The 22,473-nt window shown below is 40.2% G+C and overlaps 1 protein-coding gene across 2 annotated transcripts in view; it reads left to right on the top strand.

The window, feature by feature from the left end:
* dnaaf11 (dynein axonemal assembly factor 11) overlaps nucleotides 1-22,473 on the top strand; it is a 52,474-nt gene that overhangs the window by 4,345 nt on the left and 25,656 nt on the right. The window contains exons 4-9 of one of the 2 annotated variants that reach the window (XM_075482154.1): nucleotides 310-482; nucleotides 1,840-2,051; nucleotides 5,395-5,443; nucleotides 5,480-5,619; nucleotides 18,901-18,978; nucleotides 20,900-20,965. In XM_075482154.1, the coding sequence (XP_075338269.1) occupies nucleotides 310-482; nucleotides 1,840-2,051; nucleotides 5,395-5,443; nucleotides 5,480-5,619; nucleotides 18,901-18,978; nucleotides 20,900-20,965 (718 nt within the window). Of the gene's footprint in view, nucleotides 1-309; nucleotides 483-1,839; nucleotides 2,052-5,394; nucleotides 5,620-18,900; nucleotides 18,979-20,899; nucleotides 20,966-22,473 lie in introns of both variants that reach the window. The other variant, XM_075482153.1, reaches the window with a different exon arrangement.

The following is a 22,473-nucleotide window of genomic DNA, read 5'->3' as shown; positions in this document are numbered from 1 at the left end:
CAACTTTCTCAGCCTCACTCTTACTGAGGTAACAATTACTGTTAGGAAAGGAAAAGTCTAAAAAAACAAAAAAAAACAAAAGCACAGTTGACAGGCTGGGTTTGTCAGGGCAAAGATCAACAAGGAGCAACAATGGCGGTAAATATCGAGGAGTTTTTATCCGGGCTGAGGTGGAAACAGGTGGGAAGAAAAAAAGAAAAAGGACCAAAACTAAACGCAACAACAAACACCAAAGTCATTATGGATCTACTCTTCTATCTTTTAGTCCAGTTTCACGGTGTAACGTTGACGTTTGCTTCCTGCCTTCAGGCTGCGAGAGCCTCCAGAAGTTGGACCTGACGGTGAACTTCGTGGGCCGTCTGAGCAGCGTGGAGTCCCTGAAACACAACATCCACCTGAGAGAGCTGTTTCTGGTGGGGAACCCCTGCACTCAGTTTGAGGGCTACAGGCAGTTTGTGGTGGCAGCACTGCCTCAGCTCCAGGTAACCTCACCCAATCCTCCTGCAGGTTCATCGGGGAGTCGTTATTCTAATGCCATGTACAGGGGCCCGGGCCCCCCAAAACCCCACCACCAACACTGCCTTACTGTATACAAAAAAATGAGCCTGTACTGGATGCATAAGAACATTTATTCAAATATGTACGAACCTCAACAGGTTTAACAGAGCTAAAGGCTATCTAAGCAAATAAAAACACTTTTGAGTTCAACCAATTAGCTTAATTCCTCCTTCTGTAGCTCATCAAACATAATCACGTCAGCCTTTTACAAGAAGCAATACACAGTGTTACAACTTCCAACAGATACAAAATAATGAACAATATTTCAGTTCAGGTACTGAACATGTTTTAATCTTACTGTAGCACAGTCAATAAATACTTCCACAAGAGGGAATATTGCAAAATAAAAAGTCAGAATTAAATTAAGAGTCCCTGATATGTTCTGATAAGTTATTCCCCTGATTGAGCAGCCTTTAAAACTAGCCTACCCACATTTTACCCATTTATAATGCTAGTTTAGTAAATAGGCTATAATAGGCAGAAAAGGATATTGTCTCACGTTTTTCATCTGCCATTGAACCAGACGCTGTTTATTTGGTGTAAGAAATGACAGTGGGCTACAGGTAGTCATGGGCGTTGACACAAAACAAATCTCTCACCTCCCTCCACTTTATTCTCAGTTCTCCTTGTTGCTTCTGAAGAAATTCCTTATGTCCATGACCACGATGACGGCAACCCATCAATGTGTAATGGTTCATACAGCCTACTACGCTTCGATTGGCAGAATGTGTGGGCTACTATCTGCTAAATATGATGTTCGGGCTGCAGTATCTTGCCTTCCAAATTGCGCGCTACGCATCACACACGGTCCATTCGCTGAACATGCACAGAAGCACCCAACGCCTGCGAATACAACCTCTTCACTTCACTCTTTGGTAAACCTGTGCAGCATTGGCTAAAGTAGGTTATGTGGTTGAAAGAGGGAAAATCATGCCTTGATTCTTCCTTGGCACATATCAGTCGTAGTAGTCTGAAGGATGTATGTGGGAATATTAACAGGGGCACAACGCATGTTTACAGGGGCACGTGCCCTGGTAAAAAAGTGTCTGGTGACGTGCTTGTCTAATGCTGTTCATTCACTCCTTTGGAATTCTGCTGGATATTGAGACTGTGGGAAAAGGTGTTTTACTGTCCAAAATGGATTGTCCTAGCAACTTTACAAATGCACTTTCCTCTTTATTTTTGGATCAAAATGGGCCAGAAGTCGGTTTGAAGCTTAAATCCCTCTGAGTAGTTGGTCCTCAGTGTTTTGGTGTCCCTGCTGTTCCCCTGCGTCCTCAGTCGCTGGACGGGACGGAGATCAGTCGGTCGGAGCGAATTCAAGCCTCGCAGGGCCTGGAGGAGGTGAGGAGGCGAGTCGGCGAGCAGGAGAGGGAATACCTGAGGGGGAGAGCCAAGGAGAAGGAGGAGGCTCCGAGTAGGGCAACGGGAAATGAGAAGGAGAGGAAACCGGGCTTCGATGGGCGCTGGTACACCGACATCAACAACACAGCGTGAGTCCGAACATGACGACTGTGTTTCATTAATTCAAGCTCCTTACACCACTCCAGTTACCGTAAATCAGAGAAGAACAGATGTGGACACATGTTACAAGTACAATCAGTGAAACTAATGAAACAAGGAAATGGTTAAAGAGGGAACCAGTAAATATTTGTATTGTTAATTCTGCTTAAAGGGACAATTCTGCTCAGTTCGGCTGTAGTTCGGTCTGTCGTCTCTGTTAATCTATGTGCAGATCGATTGGGTTTATTAAAATACTGTCGAGCTGTCAGCAGTGACTGTAAAGAAGAGAAGAATTTAATTTGGCTGAAGGAAAATCTTAAAAACAAGTGACAGAAAGGTTCAAATGAATGATGAGAAACTACCTAATTCCATCTATATTAAACGAGTCCTCCAGCTGATACGATCATATAGAGCAGTGATACTCACTATTTTTTTCACAAGAGCCACATTGGCAGCAAAATCAAGGTTAGAGCCACTTTTACCACAACACACTAAGTCCCCTTTTGCAAATATGCATTTCTACATATAAAACATCCCACAAAAAAAGAAACAACACAGCCAGTAGATTTTCAATTCAGACCACATGTACTTTAATACTGGGATGAGCTGAAGCTGGCGTGCATGTCCTCGACTTTCTTCATGTTGTATTTGTATTTTGTTGTTGTAATCATAGTGAGACATTCAGGATGAGCATGGTTTCTGTGCTGGTTTTTGCCCTTTTTTAATTAAAAACCGATCCATTGTGCCTGCATCTGGCGCTGGCTAAAGCAGCTAGCGTGCTCTGCGGTCAGGTGTGGTTTAAGCGGGCTGCGTTGCCAGGTTTAACAGTGTGCCCCCTTTAGGAAACACCATTAAGCCTTAATTAATACTTAATGAAAATACTTAATACTACAAAAACGCAAACTTAATAAAAATACTTAATACTGTGCAGTATTCGCTGTATGTTATTTGAAAAAATGTATTGTATTGTTACCATATTGTTATAAGCTACTATGCGAGTGCGAGCCGCCAATTAAAGCTTGAAGAGCCGCGCAATGAGTATCTCGTGTTATAGGTCATGTGTTCATACCCTTAAATATGGCGGCCTGTAAAGCACCGACTCTTAAAGTGTCAGAAGGGAAATATGACTCATGTGACCACAGACAAGGTCGCCTCCCTTTGGTGGCTTTCCAGGCACATTCCAGACACATTCCAGGCACATTCCAGGAACATTCCAGGCACATTCCAGGCAGAACTCCAGGCAGAACTCTACTCCATTCACCCAATAGCACCATCTTGCACTCCACTGCCATTTGCACAACTTTTGGTTTGCACTAGTTCTGGTTTGCACTGTTCTTTTTCATTTCACTCTGTTTTGCACTGTCTATGCACTATTTATATTTAATTATCTAATTTATTAATCTTCAGTTACTAATTTACATAGTATATATAGTGTATATATTTAGTCTGTATATATTCTGTGTATATTATGTACATATTATTTATTCTGTATATATAAAATGCACACCTTTGCACTTTTGGTTGGATGCTAACTGCATTTCATTGGCTTGTACCTGTACTTGCTCTTTGACAATATAGTTGAATCTAAATCTAAAAAATATCCCATCTGGCCTGGGAACGCCTCGGGATGCTCCAGGAGGAGCTGGAGATGTCTGGGTTCCTCTCCTGGACCTGTTGCCTTTATCACCTCGAATAAGCAGAAGATAACGGACGGATGGATCTTTGGTTTGGCTTGTCTGCTATTGGGTTTCCTTAAAGTTAGTCTTCTTTGAATTGTGATCGAAATGTGCTTTGATGATGACATACATCTGAAAATGTTGCATTTCTGCGCATTAGAATGGTTACCATTTCATTAAGATTACACTTGAAAGACCCTTTTTATCTTCAACCCTGTGTTTCTCACACTTTTATATCTCGTATGGGGAATTTTTCTGCTTCAATCCCCGGGAGGAAAAGGCCAAAAAGATTCAAAATATTCTAGAACTGAAATCAGACAGTAGAGGACCGATCGCCCAGATCTACGACCTCATTCAGAAAAATGACCAACACTCGACGGAAAACTTAAGGAAGGCCTGGGATTCTGACCTTGGAGTAGTTTTCGTCTTGAATCTGATACATACATCATCTACATCTGCTAAAGTCGGCCTAATCCAACTGAAAGTCGTACACAGAGTTCACTTTACCAAGGCCAGGTTGGCGAAGATCTATCCGAACCGTGACCCATTATGCCCCCGATGTAGGGGTCAACCTGCAGATTTAATGCACATGTTCTGGCTATGTCCGAACCTTATATATATATATATATATAAATATAAGTATTTTATAGCTCTCATTGAGATATTTGGAACCCGATTAGATCCCGACCGGATTCGTGCCCTCTTTGGTGTAACATCTGAGGAATCTCGAGCTGCCCTACCGACTAAAGCTTGTGTTGTCATAGCTTTCACTTACACTGTTTGCGAGACACTTGATTCTTTTCAAATGGGAGCAACACACACCTCCATCCTTTTCTCACCGGGTCAAAGATATCATGTACTTCTTTTTCTTTTGTGATCAAATTTTTCTTTATTCAAGAAATTTTTATACAAAAAGGAGAAAAGAAAATGAGAACATGTCATAAAATGAAAAGCAAGTACATTAGCAAGTAGTAAATAAGGTAATCACCAAGATCAAATAAACAGAAAACAATAATGACATACATGAAAATAATCAACAACTTAAACTTAATCTGAAATCATATAAATAAACCCTCCCTCCCACCCACCCACCCCCTACCTCAGGGACATGGTCGAAAAACACAATACAATTTCAGTGACCTTCAGTCCAACACATTCTTAAGCTTCATAGAAAGAGAATTCCACATTTCAATAGTAGTCTCCTGTGCTCCATGTACACGAGCTGTAGATAGCTCCAAGTATACAATGTCCATATACATAAGAAATATCATGTACTTCTTAAAGTTAGAAAAAAATCAAGTACACACTTAAAGGATCCTCCCAATCATTTCTAAAGGTATGGGGGCCCTTTCTTGATTATTATGACTCGTTACAAGAACCCCTTGATAATGAGAAGACTTAAACATATACATGACCTTTTGCATTGGTGGAACTTTAAAAAATGTTTCTATTATTTCAAGTTTGTATGTATTTATTTACCTTTTTTTTTCCTGGTTGTCTTCTTTTATTTTTCTAGTTTTCATTTGGTTGCTTAAATAAATTGAGTGTGTTTGGGAACCTGTAGCCCTATGGGTGGGGGGGTAAGAAGGATAGGGTGAACTCCATTGTCAGTTATCATCACAGTCTCTGTCTGAGGTCTCTGAATCTTCCTCCGCAGTCCGGAGCCGGAGAACCAGGAGAACCAGGAGAACCAGGAGAACCAGGAGAACCAGGAGAACCAGGAGAACCAGGAGAACCAGGAGCCGGATCAGAACACGAGGAACCTGGAGTTGGATGAGGAGGAACGGGAGCGAAAGTTCTGGCACACGCCGTGTTCTTTCACCCCTGAGTCCCGTCTGGAGGCTCACCGCTACCTGGAGGAGAAGAAGAGGTCAAAGGAGAAGTAAGTGCCCTCAACGTTCAATTAACTCGTGAAATTAGCTCCACGTGAGCTTAGTGGAGTCCTCCATCTTATGGCCTTCACCAGCAAGCCTGTGTTGCTACAGTGGGAGTTATCTGAAGCTGCTATTTTCTTTTAAGAATTCACAAATCAGTGGTTAACAATGTTAGAAATGATTAGAAGCAACATTTTTGTCTTTTTTCTGTCAAACAACCCAAAGATGTTGAGGTTATTAGCTCAGAAAATACAAAAAACTACCTAATATGTGCATATAAGTTGCACATACCAGAGAATTATTGAACATTTTGGCTAAAAAAGAACAAAAACTGGGGAAAACTGCACTGGAAAAAATGCCCCTCTAAAAAAAGTAAGAAAAACAACAAATAAAAGACGTTTTTGCTTGAAATAAGCAAAAACGTCTGCCAATGGAACTAGTGAAAATCGACTTGTCAAGATTTCTTGAAATAAGATGTGATATTTGGGACTTTTGAGATAAAAGTGATGTTGAAATTAGCTTAAAAACCTTGTTAAAAAGCTTGTTTCATATGATATGTGACTCAAAACAATTTGTTTTCAAGACTTTTTCATTTAACAAGATATTCCAGATGTATTGTCTTCAAACAAGTCCCTATATCTGGCTGAAATAGTGCTTGTTGTTAGGCAGTTGTGTCTGATATTAAGTGTAATGAGATATTTTGACTAGAAATGAGACAAATATACTTGGTAAGACTTTGATTTTTTCCAGTGTAATCCTTCTCCTGGAGATCAAGCTCGTCGTGACCTTAACAGTCAAACACAGGATTTTAAAGCACCATAAAATACTACTATAAAGATACTTTGATAGAAAAGAAGTTTCTTCTGTGATCACCAGCGTCAACACTGAGAGGTTAGACTGCAGTTTGCATATCAGCCACTAGATGTCGCTGTAACACCAGCTATCATCTCCTGTGAGCAGAAACCCTGAACCCGTCACTGCTGACACCAACAGCAGCAAAATGTATGAGAACACGCAGGAAACTGAGGGAAGAATGATGTGAAAAATGCTTTTTAGGAGGGAACAGTGCAGCTGCTCAGTTTGCTGATGATGAACAACTGATTATGTTGCATAAATCTTTATTTTCTAATCTTTCCTCAGTTATACGAGATGCTTTAAAAAGGTGTTCTGGTTATAGTCCTGTAAAAAAAAAAGAGGTTTCCCTTAATGGGAGCATTGATCAGCAGCACCTGGCTGCTACTTCCCCCTCTTACTTCCTGTGGATCAGTAAGGGTTCACTTAGTTTTGACACAGAAATACATCATGTGTTGTTCATCTGAGGACCAGATGATTGTTTTAAAGTAATTTCCCGACAGATAAAACCTTAGAACTGAAAGAGGTTGTACTTTCTTTTCAAGACTTCTTTGTGAATCTGCTTCTAAATATCAAATCAAGTCAAATTTATTTATATAGCACATTTCATGTACAAAACTATTCAAAGTGCTTCACATAAAATAAAAGCATTGCAGCGGGGAGTGGAAGAAGCATTAAAAATACATAAAAGAATATAAAGAGAAACAAATAAATGAATTTAAATTCATTTAAAAACAAGCAACAGTCTAGATAAATTAAAAGATAGCGTGCAGATTTCATGCATAGACACATGAGAACAGAAATGTTTTTAACCTGGATTTAAAAATGTCTACATTTGGTGAAAATATCGATGAATCACAGTTTAGTGGTTTTTTTTGTTTGTTTTGTTTTTTTATTGGCATCGCATCCATCTTGGGTTGCTCGGGCCGGGTTAAAACTGTCTTTTGCAGAGAAATGAATGGCTTCAACACAAAAAGAGGAAAGTTCAGGTGTGTTTCTGTAGTTTCTCACAATTTATGGAGTAAAACCGCATTAATCTTAGTGCTCCACAGGAGTGAGGAAGATGCTATCTGTCTGCAGCTTGATTAAATAATAAAAACATGGCCTCAGGTTTTATACTTTATGTATGAACTCACTGTTTCTTTGGATGCAGACTTCTGACCTCAGCATGCACACCTGTTTATAAAACGCCCTTTAATCACCTCATCAATCACTTTATTCTTTTAGTGGAGGATGGCATGAAGATGTGAACATGACTTCTGCAGGTCAGCTGAAGCTGCGTTGGCTCTCTGAGAAGGTCCAGGTTCACCTGTCGGGTTAATGAGGAGCTTAATGAGCAAAGTGTTCTGGTGGCGTCAGCAGGGTCAGACGCCCGAGAGGATTCTGTTTGTGACTCATGAAAGTAACGGCTGGTGAAGAGGCAGTGACGGAAATCAGACTGTCAGATTTAGACTGTGACGTCAGTGATGAGCAGACTCACAGCTTTAAAGGGATAGTTCGCCTCTTTTGACATGAAGCTGTATGACATCCCATACTAGCAATATCGTGCATGAACATTGGACCTCATGCAACAACCGTTCGTACGCACAGATTTGTTCTTAAATCGTGCGTACGAGTGATTTAAGAGAATTTGCACATTCACCAATATTTTCGTATTTTACGCTTTCTTTCAGGTACGAACAGAATTTACGAGTGATCCAGAGCTGTCCTAGGAGTTTCCTAAAATAGTCTGTCGCTGTTATTCAAATCAAGTTTGCTTGACTAATGGATTGTATATTTAATTACTTTGAAGCAAACATAAATAAATATATACATTATACCCCATAATTATGCTGACATTATTCTGTTTGACTTAAATTATGCACTAATTGAAGGTTAATTTGACTCTGTATACAAGCGGCTCTTTTGCTACTTTTGGATGCCTTAGCGCGTCAGGCTCTTGGAAGAGAGCGTGTGTTCCGAGACCGTGTAGATACCCATGTGGAGACAGACGAATGGCTGACATCGAGATTAAGATTGCCAAGGACTGTGCTGCTGCAAATATGCAGCTTGCTAGAGCCAGAGAGAAACACGCCGATCAAACCCAATTCCACCACACGTCCAGGTCCTCACCACCCTTATACCGCTGTCCAACAAGTACAAATTAAGAGGGACTTTAAAGCAAAACGCTTTATTTTTTAAGCCCTAGCCAACTAGCCGGACTACCTTCATCAACACCAAAACGAGGCTGGAACTCTGCTCACAGGACGCAGCAGGGGGTAAGAAGATGTTCATAAATGATGTTGCTAATATATGTCATACAGCTTCATGTCAAAAGAGGCGAACTATCCCTTTAAAGCCATTAAATAATCCAAACGAGATTATATATGTAACAATTAAAGTTTAGTTGGAGTGGAGGGAAGTAAAAACCGTTCAATTAGACGTCAACAGGCAGAAAGTTTTGAATAAGATGGAAAGTGAAGCAGAAAGAGGCGAAGAGTCTAACATTTAAAAGCTTCAGTTCTTCTGCAAAAGTCTTAATGCACCCCTCATTTCTTTTTATAGCTCCAGTAAAACAATAAATAGTTGCAGTGCTTTACTGAAACATTTATAAAAAAGAGTTTGGTGTATCGGTTCTTGGTCTTCACGCCTTGGTTTTTGTGTCCTGCTGCTTTGAGTTCTTGGATTTCCAATTCTTCGGCGCCCTTGGTTTGTTCAACTTTGAGACAACTCTGGGCAGCATTTTGCTCCGCCTTCTTCTCTTTGAACATGGATCACAACAGTAATCCTGTTAAGTCTCTGAACCAATCAAATAGCAGCGCTGGTCAGTTGTGAGTGTAATTATTTTTCCTACCGTCCCCCTAATTAGCGCTCACCTTTGAGGTGACCCTCTTTCCTGGGTGTTAATTAAGTTTTTCGTCTCCAGAGAACTGATCAGTTTTCACCTCATCAATGACTGTAGATCTTCCTGCTGACGCTGGAGATCTCATAAATAAGCAGGAAGCCCATTTAAAAGTGAAATATTCAAAAGTTTTAGATAAAACGACAGTGAAAACCCAACTACTGACGGATTAAACAGAATTATCATTGTGTGAAGCCTCTGTCTGACATTGTTTTAAATATACCTGATTTCCTTTTGGGAGGCTGTTTGTTTTCCTCTGATAGCTCACGAGAGACCAACAATTTAACGTAATGTTCAAAAATCAAATACTGTCCTCGTTTTGGTGCCCAGCTTATCGACAGAGTTAGCATCGCTTCAAACACATGGATGGGCCCAAAGCTATAGGACGTAACCAGTGGTGGGAATCTCTGCCGAGCACAAAACAATCTTTTTCTCTTTCTCTTCTCCATATTTTGGTGACATTGCATCATGAATAATAATTCACTTCTCATATCTTCATTAATAAAACAAATGGAGGAGATGCGGTCGGTTAACTGAGAGGTTGAATTGTTTCTCACCACTGAAACAGAACTAACAGGAAAAGTAAAGTGTGCCTGCAGCAGCACATTTAGAGTAAATTAATAGATGTCGGCACATTCTGATGGAAAACTAAGATTCTATCATCTGTGATACAAATGTATGATGATGTGACGTTAGATCCTGTGGCGGCATGGCGTCACATGTTAGAGGCATCCTAACCCACGACTTCCTTATTGCTGTCGAGTGTGTCAGTAAGACGCATTTAAGACGGGACGCTGCATCTTGGCTCTGAAGTGTGCAACATCGCACAAAAGCCCTGGTTTCAAGACAAGGACACAAATAATCAGCAATAAAAGCTGCTGTAGTTTGTAATTTGCTTCTCCCTTTCTGAGCTGAGTCGAAGCTTTGACGTTGCTCGTTTGTTGTGTTTCCAAAACATCCCAGTTCAGCTTCAGAGAAGCCAAAGTGCTTCTATGTGCTAACTTTTAAGGCAAAGCGGGACTGATTTCTCACATCTTTAATCCAATCTGTTGATTTCCTTTAGCTGGGCAGCTTTTTTCTAATTGGCATTAAATGAGTTTGATATTATTTAGGGCTGGGCGAGTTAACTCGTTGTTATCGCGTTAACTTGTTAATTGTTTAACGCAGATGAATATTTTATCGCGCATTAACGCAGGTTTTATTATTATAAAAGTTTGTTGCTCACAGGCTTTTATTTTGTAAAAGTCTGTTGCTCACAGGCTTTTATTTTGTAAAAGTCTGTTGCGCACAGGCTTTTATTTTGTAAAAGTCTGTTGCTGTCTTCTGCGGAACCGGAAAAGAAAGTAATCGGCGGATCCACCAAACATGGAGAAGGGTACGGAACTTTTACTCTGCCATTTTAAAGTTAGACATCACCGCTACAGGTGCTCCTCGGTCTCTGTGTGAAGCTAACGGAGCTAACCGGCGCTACTTCCTGTTTTACTTCTTTCAACATAAAAGTACGTATTTCAAAATAAATTGAAAAAAAACTCCTGCATTTACAGCCAAGTTGAATTGTCTTCTCAGCGTAGTAGTTCCAGTCTAAAATATCACTTAAAGGCAAAACACACAACTGATAGCAGCAAGTCATTCAAGGAAACAGACAGTGGAGCGAGGCTTCTACATAAAAACTACAGAAAGATGCTGATGTTAAAAGTGTGTTTGCACAACAAATGTTATGGCACTTTCATTCATATGGCAGCACATTTAAAATAAAACTAAATGCCAAAAGCTATACACTACTTTTGAAATGTTTGGATTTTGCGTACAAATGCGATTAATCGTGATTAATCAGGGAAATCATGTGATTAATTAGATTAAACATTTTAATCGTTGCCCAGCCCTAGTTTTATTGTATTACAAAGAATTGGCTTGAATTGGACTGTATCTGTGCCCTGAGATGACGTTTGCTGTTTATTTGGCGCTTTATGCATAAAACTGAAATTAACTGACTTGTGTGAACCGTCGAGGCGCTTCACTTCTGCTTTACCTCCACCTTATTAGTTAATGTTTAGAAAATCTATTTTTAACATTGTGAAATGAATCGGCATCTCGATGCATTAAAAACTGAATGATTTCCTCCAACTATAGATGCAACTTTGGTTCGACTCATTAACTGGACTTTGCTCTGTAACATGTGAAGAAATATCCTGTTTTCAACTCATTTAGTCATTAAAATAAATAAGTTTAGAATAAGATGAGTGGTTGGAATAAGTAACCGCTGGCAGTGATGAGCAGGTATTTAAGTCTGAGCTGCTGTGTCCTTGGTTGAAGGCTGTTTTTCTGGTTGTTGTCACTAAAGCACCTTGTCTGCAGCTGTGTCGCTGTTATTTTCACTTTGTGCCGTATATATACTCTTCTGTTCTATAATTTGGGTGTCACGAAGCCGGGAGTGCAACTGTGATTGAAGAGCACACAAATAAAACCGACATGTAATAGATCTGAAGAGTGATAATCAACCCATTAAAGGCCTCCCACACTCACCCCGGGTCCTCCGAGGCTTCAGGGTCAGTGTGGGATTCATTTTCTGTCCAAGGGCGATCTGACAGTGGAAGTGGGCTCCGTGATTCCAGAGAACCCCCGACAGCATCTGAATATTAAACCATCACAGCTCTGCTCGCAGGACAAACTGTTACCAGTTTGGACAGTCAGGACATTACCAGTTTTTAACTGTTTTTGAGCTTTTTTCAACACAACTGGAACAGATGAGAGGGTCGAGGGTAAAATGTTTATCAGAAAAAAACATCTCAGAACTCTTTCTGAGCCACGGCGTCACTTCAGATGATGAAAATTAAAAGTCATGGTTGCAAAGATGGGGACTCGAGTCACTGTGACTTGGACTCGAGTCGACTCGAGTCGCTGTTTTGATGACTTGTGACTTGACAAAAAATAAAAGACTTCAGACTCGACTCGGACTTGGAAGTTAAAGACTCGGCACTTGACTTGAGACATGATAACTTGAATGACTTCCAACTTTGTTCGTCATTTGAAGATCCATTCTGACCAGTAAGTGCTTGTCAAATTAGCTAATGTTATCCTGTTAGCCTAGTCGGTAGTTAGCTAACGTTAGCTTGATATGAAACGGGGTGGACAGGTTGGACACATTGGCCAATGATGTTTACTGACAGTTACTTATATCTTTGTGTTTTCACTTTATTAAGATCAGATTCTGCAGGTAAAACTGCAATAATAAGGTGACTTGACCTATTACAGGACTTGACTTGCCTTGCCTAAGAAAAAATTACTTGGGACTTGCACATGTGTGACTTGGTCCCATCTCTGCATGGTTGTTTCCCACTTTCTTTTTTTTTTTTCAACATTCTGTTTATTGGATTTTTCCGTATTCAAGACAAGTATTTGAGTAACTCATTGTGAACATATTTCGTCTCAGTTTAACATGACACAGTGTAACATGTCATACGAGGTTGGATTCACCTCATTTTAACACCAGATTGTTTCTCTTATGTTCTGATTCTGTTCTTCCCTTTTCACTCTCCTCTGAAATCATAAAGCTCATGAATCATAAAAAACCTCCCGCACTGACCGTAACAAACAGCCTCGGGTCCAGGATTCATCGACTGTTCGCAGCTTATTTGTAAAGTGCTGCGTGACCGAGTGGCTCGTTTTTCTGCTCCATGAAAAGCTTCTTCAGTGCGTGTTCACCCTCTGCTGACCCGAGGACACGCCGTTGACTCATGGCGTTCCATAACACCTCCAGCCACAGTAAAGCCGAGCTGCGTAAGATGAACACCCGGCTCTCACATGACTTAACCGCCCTCCATGGGCGTCGCACCCGTGGGGGATGGGGGTGTTTCAACACCCCCACTTTTACAGCAAGATGATTTCACCCCCCCCACATTTTCCAAAGGTAAACCCGTTTGCCCCATGGATGTATTATATTAACGGTTTGCCCACCCTCGTAATTCACCAACATACAATGTGTTTTAAAGACCCTGTACCCTCTTTAGAATAATTCCATCCAGATTTGAGCAGTCTAACTATTGTAGTTTCCATACAGGACCTAGTTTAGGGTGATGAGAATACAAAAAAATGACCCTGTTCTGCATTTTTATAAATCAGAAAAAGGTTTCACAAATCCCAAACAAGGTTTTAATAAATCTACAGCCTCTTTAGAATAATTCCATGCAGATTTGAGCAGTTTAACTATTGTAGTTTCCATACAGGACCTAGTTTAGGGCGATCAAAATGCAGTGAAATGGCCCTTTATGCCCATCCATTTAATTCCCGAATCGGATGCCAACTTCAGCGTCGTGTCTGTGGGCTTGATGTGGCGCTCATGTGCCCCCCCTGGAACACCCCCACATTTAAAATCACTGCTCCACCCCTGCCCCCCTCCCAGCTGGAAACTACTTCCAGGGGCCTGGAGGTATTTCAGGGTCTTTAATCTGACTGTGTGCATAGTGTTTCTGTCACAGTGGGTTAATCAGCCCTCCGTCTTCTGCTGAGGATCTGCCAAAAAAAAGAGTCTGAAATTATCTCCTCCCGCCTTAGTTGCTGTGGGGTCTTGGAAAGAAATGACGGAAACACAATAAAGAAAAACCTCTCTGCTGATAAGAGGTGGGTTTGCATTGATGGATTGGAGGCCAACAGGTGATGGAATGCTTTCTGAACCACATCACGGAAACATCCGAGGGCCCGGATGCTGCCCGAGCATTAAACCGTGGCGTTCTCCTTTTTATGGTCAGCTGTCAGAGCGCGCTGACTTAATGCATGCAGTCGTGCCGTCACCGGAATGTCAGGGAAGATGAATTTCCTGCTCTTAAGGTGGAATCCGTGATAAGGTCAAAGAGGAGACGGTTCTCCCCGTTCCTCCGAGAGGATCCGACCGTTCGCCCGTGGATCCGAACCGCAAACACACAGCGAGGCTCTGAGGTCTGGGAATCTGACAGGCTGATGAATGGGTGCAGTTAATCAAGTGGGTGGATGGGATGGAGGCAGAGATTTTAATAAAAGGGTTGTCTGCATGAGATAGCGTGTGTGTTGGGGAATGCTGATATGAAAACATTCATTTTGAATATGATATTAAATGTTTTAGCCTCATAGGGGAGGATGGCGTTCCAATATTTGACTTCTGACTGGGCAAAAATCCAAGAAAAGAAGCCAGAAACACAGGCTTTCCTTTAATTTATTAACCCTGACCACAGAAAGGTTCATTACTAAGTAAACAGCCTTTCATTTATCGAGCATTTTTGGCTCATTTCTTTCTTAAGTGAAGAAGATAACTACATTTTAACAAAATGTGTAATATTTCCAGATTTTTGCCTGTGCTATTTTATTATTTTTCTCAGTTTTATTTAAATATGTTAATGTAAATGTATTTTATTTATACAGCCCTTTACAGACAGTCATTACGGTGTACCAAAGTGCTTTACAGCAGGTAATGAATAAAGAGAAGAATAAGTAAAAACAAATAAAAACAATAAAAGAACAGTGAAAGCAATAAAATACAACAAAACAAAAAAGATAAAATAAGATAAAAGTGTCATCATACTACTGGGTATTAAAAGGAATCCTAAATATGGGGAAATATTAAAAATAAGATTACAGAAATATAATTTAAACGTGAAATAATCGTGAAAATACATAAAATTTCCATCTTTTAAAAGAAAATTTAGCTTAATTTCCCATTAGATTGATCATAATTTCAGTAAAATGTGTTTTCTTTGTATTGATAAACTGTCAAGTTCAAGTTTAATACAGTTCACTGAAAAAAATGCCCCTCCAGAAATAAGTAGGAAAAACAACAAATACAAGACGTTTTTGCTTGAAATAAGCAAAAAAATCTGCCAATGGAACTAGTGAAAATCGGCTTGTCAAGATTTCTTGAAATAAGATGTGATATTTGGGACTTTTGAGATAAAAGTGATCTTGAAATTAGCTTAAAAACCTCTTCAAATGTCAAAAAAAGCTTGTTTCATATGATATGTGACTCAAAACAATTTGTTTTCAAGACTTTTTCTTTTAACAAGATATTCCAGATGTATTGTCTTCAAACAAGTCCCTATATCTGGCTGAAATGGTGCTTGTTAGGCAGTTGTGTCTTATATTAAGTGTAATGAGATATTTTGACTAGAAATGAGACAAATATACTTGGTAAGACTTAGATTTTTTCCAGTGTCCCCTTTTTTGTTTAATGGACTGAACCATTTCAAAGGATTAGCTTAGCCAATGCAATTTTTCCAGTAGTATGTGATTGCTATTTGAAACTGTACTACACGGTTCTGTGTCACAGGAACACGCAGCAAAGCTGCGCTCTGCACAGGCTGTAGATGCATCCAGAGAGGGTTAAGTTGCTAACTGAACGCTGTCTGAACAGATCGTCCTCAGCTCTGAACTCCACTCCAATCAGCAGAGGAGCCGTCACACTGATGTCTCCATGACTCAGCTGACTGATGGACGACCTGTCACATCCCTTAGAGGAGAGCAACTTATAGAGTGAGCCACTCTGTGACCTTATCAACAGCCTTATAAAGCAGACTTTTAAAATGCATGTAAACATGTTAGTCTGACTGAAATCAAGCTTCTCAAATACGGACTAACACTCTCAGATCATACAGTGGGTTTAAATGTACACATTCAGCCGGACAAAAATGGTCTTAGGTGCTCTGTTGGGCCATCTGAGGTTGTATTTACCTCAGATTTTGTGGATCAAAAACATTAGAATTGTTACTTTACTGTAGCAGTTTATGTCGTCATGGTAAAAAAATGAGAAAAATCCCATGTTTAAGATGGAGATACCATTAATTCTCCTGCTTTAACTGTAAATCTGGAGACGCCATGGCGTGCTGGACTCTACACGGCCCTAACAGGGACGAACATGGTGGTCATTAAGCTTTTAACCCAGCTCAGCCAGCTCCCCATCACTAAAACTCATTCTCAGTCCGTGCAGCCCACCCCTCTAATAAAAATATTAGCTTAACATCCTGCAGTTAAGCAGATTGAAGGATCTTAGAGCACGCTGTCACACTCTTCCTCTTCGTGGCTGATCTACGATCGCTGAGGTCATGATGGCCGACCCTCCGCAGAGCGCTAAACACTCGTCTGCTGCTCCGCGGCTCTAATGGATGGATGGAAGTGAAGTGGTTGTGCCGCTGATAGTAACAACAGTGCAGTAAACCCTTTAACTCTGATGTGGCTCCAGCTTAAAAACATCTCCATAAAAAACATTACTTTTTCAATATTAATGTTCTGATTTATGATTAAATCGGTAAATAACTTTGGCTGAATTAGAATAATGTCAAATAGCAATGGAAGCTTGGTCATTTGAAGCCCGGCCTCTACACGCGTGTCCACGCAGAAGAACCTGAACTCCTCAGAGCTCATAAAGCACTTTGTAAAACCTGGTTAAAGTTAAAGCATTTCATATTTAGCAAACTGTATGACCACATGTACGTGCTTACAGCTCCATTTACAATAAATGCATCTTTTTTGTCAGACCTAGGCTTGAAGGAGGACTCAGATGCAGAGTATCCAATTGGGCAGATTTTATTATATATATATATTTCCAACCACCAGTACGCAGTGATGAAATAATAAGCTATGAAAATGTTATTCTATATATAATATAAAACCTAATAAAGAAAAGAGTAAAAAACAATTGCCCTCACTCTGCTAAGAGGAGGGCAATTAACTATGAACTATAAAACCAAAAATCACTCCCTAAGGAGGAAAAACAACTAAATGCACTCCTAAAAAACCGGAGGCTCTACAAAATCTTTGAAACGTTATCTTTAACAAAAATCACTCCTAAAGGAGGCTATCAAAAACGGCTATGAAAACTTAAGACTAGTTTATGTAATTTACAACAAAAAAATCAACAAAAAATCACTCGCAAGGAGGCAAAGGATCGTGGCTTAGTATTCGAACTAGCAAGGCAAGGCAAGGTTTGCTGTGACTGTGGCAGACTTCGGTGAACGACAGAACGAAACACTCAGGCACGAGACAAAGGGAGACGCAGACTATAAGACACATGAGGAAGGGCAAGTGACCTGAAACAAGAGAGTTACTTTTCAAAATAAAACAGGAAATGACAAGACATGGATACAAGACAAAAACCCAACTGTAATACAGTCAGTTCTACGGTCTTACATATCAGGACACATCTGGTCTCTACCCGGTCTTAAAATGAGGTAAAAACAACCTCAGATGAACAGCGACACCTGAAATATTACGGAACAAAAACCGAGACAAAACACAGAAGCAGTGCAAAGCGAGGATGTGTTGTAAACAGTTACCCTGTCGGTGGAGAACGGTTGTGAAGGACCCAAATGTAGGAAACTGTAGTCCGGAGGCACTGAAGTCTTTATTAAGAGAAACCAAGAAATAACCAAGAAATAACCAGATAAGAGAGGAAGAGAAACAGAGAGGACCAACCGGTGAAAGCAGCTGATGATCGAACAAGGACGGAGATTAACAAAGGAGCATAAATACTGTGGGGCTCATTGACTAGAGACGGGTGTGGAAAGGACCAAGGCAACATTTAGGGTTATGGACAAGAGACACTCCAATCTGAACACTGAGCACAGAATGCAAGAAAGGAAGTTTAAACAAAATGCTTAAAACACAGAGAATACAGAGAACACAGGACAGAGGATAAACCGAGGCACGAAGAAATAACCAAACCAGTGGAAGACGAAGGAAACCAACAGACAGAATCCCAGTACACAAAAACCATGGAGCGTGACATAAACAGGGCTGAGGTCGTTTTCATGTTTTTTTTTTAGTCAGCCTTGGTTTGCGTTTGTTCTTTGCCTGAGTTTGACTCCCTTTGTGCAGTTCGTCAGTATCTGTTTAAGTTCTTGTGGATTCTGTTTAGCTTTTAGTCTTTGTTCTGGTCAGTTTCTCAGCTTGGTTTTTTACGCTGCTACCTGTCACTGGGGATACATTGATACTGATACTGGTATCGGTATCAATGTATCCCTACCTGTCACCATCCCCAAATGTCCTCCATCCGTTCCCTGATCACCCATTCTACCACATATACTCCTTGGTTTTCTACGTTCAGTGCCAGATCTTCTCGTTGCTACTCTGGCAGTCGGTCCATTGTGGGTTGTCGTTGTTTCCTTCACTTTCCACCCATTAGTCAGTCAGCCCTGTTATTTCTTTATCTTTTGTTTGTTAGTTTTCTGTTCAAATCCTTGGGTTTCCTCGCAGCACCTTTTGTTATTTCAGTAGAATCTCTGTTGCTTCTAACCCAAGTCCTGCATTTTAAATCCATTATCTTCGTCAGCTCTGGCCATGAATCATGACCGAGGTTTTCTAATTGAGTGGATCTGTTTGGTGTAAACCACAAGAAAACAAGCTATCAAGAGCCAAGAGGTAAAGTAACCTCATAACATGCATATTTTATTGAAAGCCCTCATGTCGTATATTATTTCCAGTCTTTATGGATTCTCTCGGAGGGGAGGTGGCTTCCCATAACTTAAGTGCTGTCATCTTTAGAAACACTTCCACAGCAGAGTCTTTACCCCACTAATGCCGTCCTGATTCTCTGCAGGGAGAAAGAGAAGAAGCCCAAAGCCCCGAGGACGCTGATCACGACGGACGGACGAGTAATGAACGTCAACGAGCCCAAGTATGAGCCCAGAAATGACACAGTTTCTAAAACATTTGAGATAAAATGTATTTCTTTACAACTTGGTTGACAGTGTTCTCACCACCTTTAAAGCTACTTTCAATGAGCATCAAAAAGGTCAAACAAAAATATCACAAGCTTTACCCAAACCAAACAACATCTCTTTATCGGGCTTTTTGAAAGTATTTTAAATATACATTCTTAGTAAAAAAGAAACAAAAGTATGGATTTAAACAAACGGGAGCAAACTGCGAAAAATTATGAAAGTTTAGGCCCATTTCCAACAAAAGAAAAAAGAAAATACTGCACAGTGTGTTCACTGTGAAAGCAAATTAGCTTCATGTTAGCATTTTAATGGTAATCAGTAGGCTTGTTAGCTGAGAAGGACGTTAGCCGAGAACAAATCTGATTACTCATTACTGTTACCACCAGTTTCCTCACCTCCAGAAGCAGAGTAACCTAGTAAATATCAATTCCTGGATTTGAATCGCTCATCAGATCGAATCTGCTTATTTTTGTTGAGTTTCTATAATATCAAAATTAGCTTTGTGGTGTCTTTTTTCTGGGTTTATTGTTGGATGTTTTGTGGCACTAAAAAGCCATTTTTATAGTCTGTATGTAAAATACAGACGTATACCTCTGCAGGAGACTGTCCTCCTGTTAAATTACCCCACACTCATTGGCTCATACAGACACTAACAACCTGTAATTAAGTTAAAGGAGGCGTATTCTGCCCTTTTTAAAGGTCTAAATGAAATATCTGCAACGTGCTTTGATCAAAATAACTCAGAAACAGCACAGCAGCTCCTTTTTAATCCAGTAATTTACACCTTTGTTCAAATGGATCATTTTAGGGCGTAAAAGGAGCCAATGGAATCCATTCTGCCCACCTTTTTCAGAATAAGAATCAGAATCAGAAAAGATTTTATTGCTAAGTAATTTTCACATCATGTGGAATTTGGCCTGGTCTGTTTGGTGCAATAAAACAAAAAATATAATTATAATAAAATAAAGTAATAAAATGTAAAATAATAAAAATATATGTACAAAGTATTAGTATGCTGAGGGCAGAAGAGATTGTTAATGTAACGCAGAGTTCGACAGGGAGACAGTACGTTAATATAACATTAATTTTCTTTTCAGATCTGTGGTTCTTCATAAATCTTGGAGTGCATTATTGAAGAAAATAACCCGAAAACTCAGACCACGCACCATAAAATAAAAAGAACTTGGCCCAACAGACCTTGAATTGCAGCATCTCACGGTTTAAATGCAGATAAAACATATGAAACCCACTGTAGACCCCGTAAACATGTCTAATTTCACCAGAAACAGGACAGACAGAAGTCTCCGGTCTGATTCAGTGGGAGGATGAACAGTTGCTGAAGACGAATATTTGTCTGTGAATTCATAACGATCCATCAGGCTCCCATGTGTTATTTGTGATTAAATTGTAGTTTAAACTTCCCACTTCTGAGGTACAGTGAATACACCATCATCTGAAGCTGAAGTTGGGATTTATGGAGAAAGTTGGAGAGATCACTTTGTAAAGTGACTTGAGTTTCCCCTGAAAATCTGAACGGTTCACTGACTGAAACCTTTCTAGATATACGAGGTCCAAAACAAAATGCCAGGGTTGAGTTTTTCCTCAGTTTTGAGCTGATTGTAACTTCAGACTTTCAAATAGAGGAGGTCATTTTTTTCCATAATATCATAGGGACACATTATGTAACAGTGTCATTGTCAAAAGAATATATTTCCTCCTCATCCTTTATCCTTTAGTTTTGGTGTTATTGCTCTAACCCAACCAATAATAAAGGGCATGAACAGACATATTTGGCTGTTTTGTTTGGAGGACTTGTTGTCCAGTGCCTGGAAGTTGTTGTTAAAGTTTGGACTTTTTCTTTCTGTGTATCATCAGGCTGGATTTCTCTCTAACTGAAGATGAAGAAAACAACACAATTGTTTTGGACCTGGCGGTTTACAGGTAGGAAGTGTGAGCAGAAAACTCTCAGCACTTTCATTTCTAAAATATTATGTTAAAAATGGCTTGAGTTGTGTGCGATTCTACCCACTGCATATATGTATGAATGCTATATGTAGCTGTGTATTTTCCATTTATCAGTATAAGTCATGTAAATAGGTAGATAGATAGGCCTTTATTGTCAATGTAAAAGTACAATGTTTTGAACAAGCCAGCAAATGCACATAAATGACTTAAAGTAAGTATAAAGACACACAAACACAGACAAAATACATTCTGAATGAGGTGCTCGTAGCTTGGAAAAGTATATATACATAGGATCCAATATATAAAATATAAAGTATAGCACAGGAATATAAATATACATGTTATGTTATTCCGCTGAGGTCATGAGGGGGTAGACAGAAAGTAGCAGGAATTCCAGTGACCAGAATAGATCATGATGAATACTGTAGTAGTGGACATGTTGACAGAAACAGTGGACGTGTAATGCGGTGGTGAGAGTGGCAGGTGACCAGTTCAGCGGATTTGTTGGGGGAGTGAGTGATGGCTGTCGGGTAAAACCTGCTCCTAAGACAGGTTGTGATGTGTTAATAGTTTATGGCACGTCTTTAGCTGATGTAGACCCTAAGAAATCAGAAGCTCCGGACCACCCCCCACCCTCTCACTACCGATGTTGATGGGATGGGGGCTCCCGTGCTTCCGTCTCCTGAATCCAGGATCAGCTTCTTTGTCTTTTGTTGTGTTCTTGGTTTGTTAGGAGGGTTTTCTGGGCAGCCATCCTGATGCCAACATGACTAAAAGTCCAAATAGGTGAGGCTGAAATCAACGAGACTGGAAGCAAGAGTCTTTAGTGGAGAATATTCTTCAAAACAGTACAGCTCGCATGCATCAGATGTAAGACATCGAACAAAGATTCTATTCATTTTCACCACATGGTTTCTATAAGGAAACATACTGGCACCATATTGGCATGTCATATGTTTTCGGCAAATCTACTGGTGCCATAAATCACAATGTTGACCATTCAAAGGTCATACAGCATCAATCGGGTCTGGCTTATCCAAACGTTCTGTCCCGGCTCCAGTTTCTCATCCTCTTTGATCAGACCTAACACGATTGGGTCTTCTGCAAACCTAATGATGATATTAGAATCAGGGAGAGGCCAAGCACACAGCCCTAAGGAGCTCCAGTGATAAGGGTGATGGAGGTGTGGTTACCAGTGCGCACCGTCTGTGGTCTGCTGGTAAGAAAGTCCGAGACCCAGTTGCACAGGTGTGTGTTCAGTCCAAGTGTGACTCCCTCCAAGGGGATAAACGGACACAAGGCGTTCTTGATATTTACTGGCATTTAATCAGATGCTTCTCACCAACGATGCCGTGAGAACTATACAAAAAACACAAAATAATACATTTCACACAAAAATCATTCTCACAGAGAATAAAAGAATATCACTTAACAATGAACATTCACCATCAGTGGTGTCATTAGCAAAAAATATCAAACACATT

Source organism: Odontesthes bonariensis, chromosome 14 (genome assembly GCF_027942865.1).
Source record: "Odontesthes bonariensis isolate fOdoBon6 chromosome 14, fOdoBon6.hap1, whole genome shotgun sequence".
Lineage (NCBI taxonomy): Eukaryota > Metazoa > Chordata > Actinopteri > Atheriniformes > Atherinopsidae > Odontesthes > Odontesthes bonariensis.
Note: the sequence above shows the minus strand (reverse complement) of the source record. Positions and strands in the feature narration are given on the sequence as shown.